The sequence below is a fragment of the Drosophila suzukii genome, chromosome 2L, assembly GCF_043229965.1.
Source record: "Drosophila suzukii chromosome 2L, CBGP_Dsuzu_IsoJpt1.0, whole genome shotgun sequence".
Lineage (NCBI taxonomy): Eukaryota > Metazoa > Arthropoda > Insecta > Diptera > Drosophilidae > Drosophila > Drosophila suzukii.
In genome coordinates, this window is record NC_092080.1 from 26,574,085 (window position 1) to 26,585,571 (window position 11,487).

The 11,487-nt window shown below is 36.0% G+C and overlaps 1 protein-coding gene and 1 long non-coding RNA gene across 3 annotated transcripts; both read left to right on the forward strand.

The window, feature by feature from the left end:
- Nucleotides 1–684: 684 nt before the first annotated feature.
- LOC118879653 (uncharacterized) lies at nucleotides 685–3,558 on the forward strand. 2 transcript variants are annotated; one of them, XR_011605927.1, is made up of 5 exons: nucleotides 704–991; nucleotides 1,051–1,763; nucleotides 2,633–2,772; nucleotides 2,853–3,232; nucleotides 3,387–3,546. It is a non-coding gene; the product is annotated as an uncharacterized lncRNA (long non-coding RNA). The 2 variants fall into 2 exon arrangements; XR_005015981.3 differs by having other exon boundaries at nucleotides 685–991; nucleotides 1,051–2,772; nucleotides 3,387–3,558.
- Nucleotides 3,559–4,904: 1,346 nt separating this feature from the next.
- Nucleotides 4,905–6,231, forward strand: H2.0 (Homeodomain protein 2.0). The gene has a single exon (XM_065868798.2). It carries the CDS (start codon nucleotides 5,179–5,181, stop codon nucleotides 5,677–5,679), a length of 501 nt encoding a protein of 166 aa, XP_065724870.1. The 5' UTR covers nucleotides 4,905–5,178; the 3' UTR covers nucleotides 5,680–6,231.
- The last annotated feature ends 5,256 nt before the right edge of the window (nucleotides 6,232–11,487 follow it).

Sequence of the window (11,487 nt, forward strand, 5' to 3'; positions counted from 1 at the left end):
TTAATGATTTTTTTTTTCAATAATTTTTGGCATGTATATAGGTTTTTGTAATTAAAACAAACACTTATTAAAAATTATTCAAAAATATAACGAAATTTGGGGGCTTTTTCAAGTGTCAAAGTTATCCTATTAGGGTCAATTTGATGTTCTTCGTATCATTGACACCTAAATAGAAGCATATTGATGACGATACTGTTCTGGGTGTATGAGAAAATGTAGTATGAAAAAATACACGATTGATGTCGTCTTGGTATATCTTTTCTCAGTGAAGTCTTGCATTGCAGATTTTCAGTTCAGTTGTTTATGCTGAGAATCTGTTTGTATACAGAGAGAATTCTGACGTTCTCATCTGAGTTGAAAATTTTCGTAAAATGAGAACGACATTTTTTGAGCTCAAAATGTTCTCTTTGTGATTGCATCAAGTTGAGTTTGCACTTAAAATTTGGTTAATTCAAAGTTGTTCTCAAAACAAGAACGAAATGTTACACATTTAGCACGTGGTTTTTAAATCAAGTACAATTTGTTCTCAGAAACCCAATAATCTCAAAATGTTCTTAAAGTAAGATCGGGAAGGACTAAAAATAGAACGAAAAGTGAGTTGCATTTCGACTTCAAATGGTGTTGCGGATTATTTATAACGCGTTACTATCTTTCGGTTATCAGTTAGCACGCGTTAGACATTTGCGTTTCGATTTGTTTGTGCCGCATATATTGCAAAAAGTTTAAAGTAATGAAAAGTGAAAGTGACGAGCAGTTGTTAAAAATAGAACGAAAAGTGAGTTGCATTTCGACTTCAAATGGTGTTGCGGATTATTTATAACGCGTTACTATCTTTCGGTTATCAGTTAGCACGCGTTAGACATTTGCGTTTCGATTTGTTTGTGCAGCATATATTGCAAAAAGTTTAAAGTAATGAAAAGTGAAAGTGACGAGCAGTTGTTAAAGTTCCTGAAGAATATTGAAATGGAGTCCGTAAGAAAATTCCATGAGGGTTAGTATAAGTTCCTGAGTACTTAGAGCTTTAAAATAAAATACAATTTTTCCCTGCAGGCATTTTTTATCGCGGAAGGCACTATTAAGTGACTTATAGAAGATGAAAACGATCGTCCGCGATATCGCATTCGGATCGCGGAAGTCACTTTTGGAAGTGTCGCCGACTCCGAGAAGTGTCAAGCAAGCAAAAGGGAAATCTTTCTATCGCCTGTCTATCAGAAGTTACTTCTTAGTAACTTCTGCGCGATAGAAAGACGATAGTACACATTTTACAAAAACAAAATATACATGTATCGCGTAGAAGTAACTTCTAAGTCATTTCTGAGCAATAGAAAGGCAATAGTACACATTTTACAAAAACAAAATAATAAAAAGGGGCGGGATCGCGAAGAAGTAACTTCTGAGACATTTCTGCGCGATAGAAAGGCGATATAACACATTTTACAAAAACAAAAAGGGTCGGGATCGCGAAGAAGTAACTTCTGAGACACTTCTGAGCGATAGAAAGGCGATAGTACACATTTTACAAAAACAAAATTAGTGGAAAGAAAAAGAAGTCATAATAAGAGGTCCCAGGTTTGGTTTGACCCATGCTACTATTTTTCGGCCGAGCGTCATTTCGTTGCGCAATTTGTCTGTGTACAGTGCGGTTTTGTATCAAATTTGTGCGTTTTAAAAATATAGCTTTGTTTTTATACCCTTGCAGAGGGTATAATGATTTCAGTCAGAAGTTTGCAACGCAGTGAAGGAGACGTTTCCGAACCCATAAAGTATGTATATTCTTGATCAGCATCACTAGACGAGTCGATCTAGCCATGTCCGTCTGTCCGTCCGTTTCTACGCAAACTAGTCTCTCAGTTTTAAAGCTATCGGGCTGAAACTTTCCCAAAAGTCTTATAACCAGCCGGATCGGACAACTATATCTTATAGCCCCCATAGGAATAATCGGAAAAAAAATGTTAAAAAATTATATCTTTGGTGTTTTTTAACATATTACCTCCTTTCCTTGAAAATAACATTTTTTAATTAGTTTTGAATTTCGAATTAAATTTTATCAAAATCGGAAGACTATATCATATAGCTGCCATAGGAACGATCGGAAAATTGGTGGGAAAATAATAAGAAACAAATTATAGCTTCGGTGTTTTTTAACATATAACCTCCTACGCTTGGAAATAACATTTTTTAATTAGTTCTGAATTTCTAATTTAATTTTATCAAAATCGGACGACTATATCATACAGCTGCCATAGGAACGATCGGAAAATTGGTGGGAAAATAATAAGAAACAAATTATAGCTTCGGTGTTTTTTAACATATAACCTCCTACGCTTGGAAATAACATTTTTTAATTAGTTCTGAATTTCGAATTTAATTTTATCAAAATCGGACGACTATATCATATAGCTGCCATAGGAACGATCGTAAAATCGGTGGGGAAAATAATATGAAACAAATTATAGCTTCGGTGTTTTTTGACATATTATCTTATAGTATTAAGAATATCATTTTTTGTGTTTTTAAATTTAATAATTATAGCTGCAAGGGTATACAAGCTTCGGCTTGCCGAAGTTAACTTCCTTTCTTTTTTTTAAAGTTTTTAATTGCTTAACATATTTAAATGTTCCCCTCAACAAAGGGTGCGAAATTACGTGCTTATCGTGAGCTGTACGATTATTTAAAGCTGTTTACGGACCAGCTAGCTGTGGACATTACTTCGCGTGTAACTGCGGAGAAGCCGCATCATCCAACGATTCTCAACATATTTCATTGTAAAAGGTAATGTCTTCTAGTTTATTTTTACTTTGACTGAACACAAAACATTTTTTGTTTCTGTTTCTTTTACAAATGGTTATTAGTACATTTCTTATGTCGACGGAGCTGGACCTAAACAACATTGTTCATTCGAGCGACAAAGCCTTTATACAAAAATAAATGCAAAATATTGAAAGACTCTTCTAGGTATCTTCTGCAAACATATGTAAAGTAACTTTGAGTGACTTCCATAGGTGACCACGGCGACACTTCCAGAAGTTACTTCGGCGATATCGCATTCGGATCGCGGAAGTGACTCCCGTCGGGAAGAAATGTGCAACTTCGGCAGCATCGTTTTTATCTTCTATAAGTCACTTAATAGTGCCTTCCGCGATAGAAAATGCTTGCAAGGTGCTGAATTGTTTTTAAAGATTGCAACTGCAAAAGCCATGGCTGCATTGAGTGTGTTTTTCTCAAGAATTTGGTAGGGACAAATTCGTTCGTGTTCACGTGTGTTTATTTGTTCTACATACATGTTTGTATGTATATATAAACACATGTAAGCAAAAACACTTATAATTGTCATAAACTCATAAAAAAACTTATAATAACTCTCACATTTATTCTTTTATTTCCAGCGCCCCCTTCCATTACGTTAATTTAAATGTATATATTTATAAGCACTTATATGTACCATAATGTTATATTATACGCTTTAAAATAATCAAACATTAAATAACTGTCACCAACTTAATAAAAATATGAAACTATTAAAAACTTAATAAACTTATTTTTGAGTTTTTTTTGGGAAGAGTATTAAATTTTAAATCATTTTTTTCCTTTTAAAGTGTGCTTACACGGTTTTTAAGAACGAATGTTCTCAATTCAAGCACAATGTTCTTTGTTTTTTCTCTCTGTGTACTGTTTCGCTGGTTTACGCTTGGTTACCCACATCATTGACAAACGCACAAACCGCAAAACTTGTGCAGCAGGTGAAGTTCGCAGAGATCGCTCAATTCCAGACCAACTAAGCACCAACTCCACGTGTGAGAAAGAGAGATACCTCATCAAGGGTACCAGCATCTTCACTTTGACTCCGCCCACTACAACGGTTTGCTCCCATTGGTCACAGGCCATGGTCTCTACGCAAGGAAACCGGAATTCGCTAAGTTGTCTGTGTCTGTGTCTGTGTGGGAGTACGGGAACATATGGAGAAATCTGTAAACAAATCTCTGCAGCGGTCGAAGAAACAATCTCCGACTGAACTAATGACACAGCAGCATGCTTATGTGTAAACAGCTCAACTGTATATCCATCCGTGTTCGATCACAGTGGTATCAAGTCGATGGAAATTTGTATGAAAAATTTTGTGAGACTTGCTTTAGTTGAAGTGAAACTTGCACCTTTTTATGCCACTAATGAATACTGAAGCGAAAATGACTAAAACCACATGCATTGTAAATTAATAAGACGCACCCAAAAATAATTGTCATCAATGAGCCCTTATTTAGGTGTCAATGTGATGCTATTGAGTGTCAATAAATCTCTGATAGATCAAATGTACCCTAATATGGGATCTTTTTGTGACTTGGGAAAAGTTTAAAACGAAAAAGGTTTTGTGGCATTTTACAAAAGCATTCTGCAGCAATATAACAAAATGTAGGCGTGATTTTTAGCGTTTTCGCATCGTACTAGGTGCACCGGCATGGGGGTTAGAGGTCACAAAAATTTCAAACATTTTTTTTGGTTTGGTTTTTTATTTTAACTTATATAAGACGTTTTTAATTAAAAAAAATTAATTTACAATATCATGTCACTTGGTCACATCTAGAACAAAAATTGTAGAAAAATCACTCAGATACCGATAAAAGCATATTTAATATGCTTTTATATTATTGAGCGTAAGAGCAATTCCACACCATAAAAACCTGAAATCTCATCTCTCTAGCTCCAATAGTTCTGGGATATAAAATGATTATCTTACGTAGTTTTAACTTCCTATTCATATATCTTACATTCTTTGCCCCACTGTAACTGTAGGGACCCACAACCTCAGTGAGATTAACCTATCAGTGTCGTAGCTATAATTTAGTTGAGGGGTGCTTATAAATAACATTGTGCAGCACACTTTTCGACAAAATGTTATCCATAGGAAATCAGGTGGGGGATTAAACAATACCCCATATTCCCCCTTTAATACGCCCATGCAACAGACCTCTTGTATGTGTACGGCAATCGATCGCTGATTGAGCGTACCCCTAGTAGGTTTTGATCAGTTCTGAGTGGCATGTCTTGCACAGCGGTTTAATCGAAGGTGCACAGACTTTTAATACAATTTCGCGATCTATAAAAGCAATTCCAAGCGACGGTGTTTTGGAACATGATTGTGACTTTCCAGTTTCCTTTCGTGAACCTCCATATAACCGAGCAATGTTATTTCATGAGAGCGCCGCCAGTATGGAACAGAGGATGCCCGAGAATTTAGCTCGAATGAAAGGCCCTGATCCGATGGAAAGTGATCCGACGACAAAAGAGTCCTGTGCCCCGACTACCGTAGTTATTTCGACGCCATCCACCACCACGAGCACCACCAAATTAAAGCTGAGTTTTAGTGTTGACCGGCTACTGGCCTCCGAGCCAGGTAAATACCATAGAAAGAACTCTTCGTCTCCTTTGACAAGGTCCTGCTGCGATCGTGGTATCTTTTGTTCCTGCTTGTTTCCACATTGTTATAGCGAAGCGAATATCGAATCTCGAACGACGAAACATACTCCGGTCCCTGCAAGTACGATACCGGCGACAACGCACACATCCCCCTATGTAAAACTTAACCAACTATATCCTACCCTGTATATTGATTACAAATCAGTAATGAAACCGACGCCAATTAGGGTAGCACGTCACGGTCAGTATATTTGTAAATGTTTTTAAATGTCGTTATGAAAATATTTGGTATGAAAGCAAGAAATATACAATATGCCTAAATGGATATACTTGCGCTGCGTACAATGCTACGGAATCTAAATCTAAGATCCCAAATTCTCTATCTGTAATAGTTTTCGAGTTTTCCGCGTTCATATCTACGATTTTTTGAAGTTTGCGCCACGCAAACTCTGACGCCCACAAATCTCCTAAAACTTTGGCTCCTCCAGTTTTAGTGCTAGAATCAAATTTTATCTGAAATGTATTGGTTTCAATACCTATCGACTGACCTAAAAACTTTGCCACGACCACTATAACGCCCACAAACCGCCCAAAACTGTGGGGCCTACAGTTTTCATGCTAGAATGATAGTTGTAACTTAAATTTATTGTTCTCTATTTGTTACGCCTATGTGCCATGCCCATTTTGGCGCCCACAAAGCGCCAAAAACTTTGGACTCTATAGTTTAAGTGCTAAAACATATTTTTAAAACAAAATTTATTGTTCTCGTCAATACCTATCGAATAAAATAAAAAAAAAAAATAAACTTCAAAAAAGATATTGAACTGGTATTTCAAATTTAGTTTCCTTTGCTACGTACACATCGCAAGTTTATTTCGCCAGTGTGCCACGCTCATTCTAACGCCCACAAACCACTAAAAACTGTGGCTCTTACAGTTTTAGTGGCAGTTACTAGTGGTTACTAATATAAATTCATTTCGTCAAAACTATCGATGAATATAAAAAAATGTTCGAACGCCCACTCTGACGCCCATAAACTGCCCCAAAACTGGTACTAACAGTTTTATATTAAAATTGGTCAAAAGTTTAAAGTTGGTAAGCTGAGTAACAGGTATCTGCACTAGACTAAAGCGTTCTATCTAGCGTTATATCTATAAAAATACCGTTATAATTAGTTTTCGGTATACATAAACGGTATTTAATTGAAATCGAACATTATTTTTAAATTTCTGTAATTAGTTTTCAGTTTTCTTAAATCGGAAAGCTCTGTACATACAATTCAGCTTGCCGAAGTTAAATTCCTTTCTTGTTATTTAACTTTTGACATAGTTATATCGATTTTAAAATAATATAGCGGTTGGAATGATTATACTTGCTTACAAAATAATACTTTGGTTCTGGTAGAGTTAAGAAACATAGATAAAACAAGTCGAGTACCTCGACTATCAGATACCCGTTACTCAGCTATAGGGACTATAGGGAAATGGAGATATGCAAGCAGCAATGCTAGATTGAAATGCTCCACCTACCCGCGATCTCAAAATATGGTTATGTAGGCGGTTTGTTGGCACGCTGCTAAAAAAAACTTGCGCTGCGTAAGAAGCTCAGGAATGTGCATGCCAAATCCCAATATCCTTGCTTTTATAGTTTCCGAGATCTCAGCGTTCATCAGGATGGACAGACAGACGGATAGACGGGCAGACGAACATGGCTAGATCGACTCGGCTAGTGATCCTGAATAATAATATTTATAAATTATGGCAGTCATGGCTAGATTGACTCAGCTGGTGATCCTGTTCAAGTTTTTACATCCAAAATAATTGCACGGATTCCGGTCAATTCGAGTCTTTACAATAATTGAAAATCCGCAGCCCCGTTTCTGAAATTCGCTCGGAATTGGCTAAAACGGGCCAAGGCTGTCATGATATGCATAAAAAGAAGAAAGATAACTAGCTTTGGCAAGCCGAAGTTTCTATACCCTTGCTGGCTGTTTTCGTGTAAGCATTGTATGTACAGAGGTTTCCGATTTTTAAAAACTATAAACTAGTTTTAGAAATATTAAGCTTATGTTCCATTTAAATATAAATATATATATATACCGTAATTATTTACGGTATGCCGTAATTATTTACGGTATGTATGTTTATCTTATTTTGACATTTACATTCCTATGGCAGCTATATGATAAAGCAGTCCGATTGTTTTTTAATTTTCTTTAAGGATCGTAACTGTTATAAGTTTTATTTTTAAAATCACTTTATAATAGTTATGTCATGTCTTTTAAACTCAAGAAATTTTATTATTTCGCTCAAAAATAAAACTCAATATCATATTGTGGCGGTTCTGTTGTTCAGAGAAATGTGATTAAACATTTAGAATACTATATGTGCGGTATGCTATTTTTTAAAATTGTTTTCAGATACTATAGACCACATGGAACAAATCAATGTTTTAATAGTAGGCAGCCCTTACATACATGCATAACCGACTAGTTATATGTAAGGGTACACTTTCGGTTAACAAAATAAATTCCCTATACTGGCCTTGTGCATCAGTGTTAGATCCGAGAACGGGGTATTTTATTTAAATTGTTTATTTAGTTTAACAAATAAAAGTTTTTTTATTGACTCCGATGAAAGATGGCATCTGAGGTCCGTTAGTATAAGTTTAAGGGCGAAAAATTACCTTTCAACGCTAACTTGGGTAGCAGGAACAGCATGGACCACTATAGCTATTTGGTACAGGTATGGGTAGACAAATCTTTTCTCCTCCCAATAAGTCATAACTTCAACATTTAAATCAACCGGCTCTCTCCGCTCTGAAATTCTTCAAATGAACTTAGGAATTGACTTAAAAGAGCTCTTGATTGGCTTGAAGTTGATGGCACAGGTTCATCGTCATGATTATTTTGTCGAGAATAAATGAAATTAAAGCATACATTAAATCGTACCACTCTGCTAGTAAAAACAATTTATTTTCGTTAACCGAACAAATTTACTTATGTAATTATTAATTCAATATTAAAACATTGATTCACCCTTTGTGCGACATAAATTAATAACATAATCATACTTACCGTGGTAGTATCTGCAAAAAAATTTAAAAAAATAGCCAACCGCACATTTAGTATTTTACATACAGTTTAAAGTTTTTTTGAACCCTGATTTTATTCAAAGTTCTGATATATTAACAGAAATTTATACCCAAGAGTAGAAGTTAATGAAAAAATTCTTTTTCATCATTCGTATTGGAGACTAGCCCATAGCACCCCTAGCGGCTTGGTGGAGTATTAGTGAAAACAGCTGATTTGCTGCCATCTCGACTGAATTTGCGAACTATTGACTACTATTTGGTTATAACTTTTCAATGAATGATACGATTTCAATAACTTTTGGCATGTAGATAGGTATTGATAATAATAACAAAACCTCATTTAAATTATTCAAAAATATTAAGAAATGTGGGTGATAACCGGGCGCTGCGCGAGAAGCTCCAGAATCTGTATCTCAGCGTTCATATGGACGGACAGACAGACAGACGGACATGGCTAGATCGACTTGGCTAGTGATCCTGATCAAGAATGTATATCCTTTATGGGATAGGAAACGCTTCCTTCTACCTGTCTTATAATGGTTATAATATTGAATGAAAGTAAATCAAATATGCAACTGATTCAAAATCTGTTAGTTCTTTTATCAACATTAAACATCAAGGAATATGATAATATTATAATTTGTATATAATACTATCACGAAGTAGTTAGAAGCTTACAGAGTGACAACAGAGGGAAATTCAAATCCGTGCAGTTCTTTCAAAAGTGAGTCTCAGAACAGATCTTGAAATTCCGAGGTCAAAACTGCAACAGGGCTGATAAATATTACAGATCTTAGAAATAAAAAGAATTCATTATCATACCCCTTACTTGTAATGTAAAAGGGTATACTAGATTAGTCGGAAAGTATGTAACAAGTAGAAGGGTGCGTTCCCGACTCCACAAAGTATATATATTCATGTCCGTCTGTTAGTCTGTCCGTCTGTCCGTATGAACGCTATGACCTCGGAAACTATAAAAACTACAATTCTGGGATTATGCATGCAGATTCTAGAGATTCCTGCGCAGCGTAAGCGCAAACCGCCCAATCTTGTGCCGCCCAAAATTTTAAAGCTAGAAACCAATTTTAACTGATATGTATTGGTCTCGTCAGTACCTATCGATTTAACTAAAAATATTTTGCCACGGCCACTTTAACGCCCGCAAACCGCCCACGAACTTCAAAAAATGAACGCGGATATCTCGGAAACTATCAAATATAGGGAATTGGGATTTCAGATTTAGATTCCATAGCCATAGTTTGTTACGCGAATATGCCACGGCCACTCTAACGCCCGCAAGCCTCCCAAACCAGCGGCGCCCACAATTTTTATGCTAGATAAGATTTTAATTAAATTGTATTATACTCGTCAATACCTATCGATTGATCCAAAAAAAGTTAGCTACGCCCACTCTACCGCCCATAACGCTTAAATCTGTCTACCGCCCACATAACCATATATGCTGCTTGCATATCTCCATTTCCATTGTTTCCCTTTAGCTAAATAACGGCTATCTGATAGTCGAGGTACTCGACTATATCGTTCTTCCTTTTTTTTCTATGTTTAACTTACGTTCAGCATCAATCACAATGGAAACAACTAATCAACATTCCGATTTGCCTACATTCCTTTCTGGGAAATATTCAGGATCTTATCAAAACAATCAAAAGAATTTATGAGAAAGTTTCACAATATGTTAACCAAAGTTTTCGTGGCTATAAGACTCACTTGTATAATGATCAACTAGAATTATCAGCCATTGCGGAATCACAAAAAAAATCAATTGACTAAAGTATTGTGAAAATGGAACCACATAAACAATAGGAACAATTCGTTTGTTGTAATCAACATGCATATAGTCAGAAATAATTCGGATTTTTGCGTTACTTTCTGCTGTATTTGTATATCGGGGGACAATGACTTTTTGTGGGCTGCGGCTGGTAGCGCACTTTTATCTTGTTTATATTAAAATAGTCTGAAACAACTCTTTGTAAGTAAAATAAAAATGTTTTATTGTAAAATAAGCTGCTTTAATTTTACACATACCTATCGTTAGCCCAATTAATAAAGTCGAAATATAAATTTGTTTTTATTTTTATTTTTTTAAAATTGGTTTTTACTACATACCTACACAACAAGGAAGAACGCTATAGTCGAGTACCTCGACTATCAGATACCCGTTACTCAGCTAAATAGAGATATGCAAGTAGCAAAGCGATATTAAAATGTGCCACCTACCGGCGGTATACAGATTTAAGCGTTATGGGCGTTAGAGTGGGCGTGGCATATTCGCGTGACAAACTTGCGCTGCGTATAAGGCTACGGAATCTTAATCTGAAATCCCAATTCTCTATCTTTGATAGTTTCCGAGATATCCACGTTCATATTTACGATTTTTTGAAGTTTGTGGGCGGGTTATGGGCGTTAGGGTGGGCGTGGCAAACTTTTTTTGAGTCAATCGAGAGGTATTGATGAGAACATTACATTTCAGTTAAAATTTTTATTCTAGCATAAAAACTGGAGGAGCAACAGTTTGTGGGCGTTAGAGTGGGCGTGGCTCACTGCTGAAACAAACTTGCACTGCGTAAAAAGCTCATGCTTAACATTTTTATTCTAGCATCAAAACTGTAGGGGCCACAGTTTTGGGCGGTTTGTGGGCGTTAGAGTGGGCGTGGCACTCTGCTGCAAACTTGCGCTTCTCAAGAAGCTCAGGAATCTGCATGCCAAATCTCAATAGCCTAGCTCTTATAGTTTTCGAGATCTCAGCGTTCATCCGGACAGACGGACATGGCTAGCTCGACTCGGCTAGTGATCCTGATCAAGAATATATATACTTTATGGGGTCGAAAACGCTTCTTTCTGCCTGTTACATACTTTCCTACGAATCTAATATACAATTTTACTCTACTAGTAACATTTTCATTTATAATGAAAACGTAACGGTTTTCTGTGTAAAATGTAAGATAACATCAATACGGCGAA

Coding starts and splice junctions, on each gene's coding strand:
- H2.0 (XM_065868798.2), top strand. CDS start 5,179: ATGTTATTTCATGAGAGCGCCGCCAGTATGGAACAGAGGATGCCCGAG.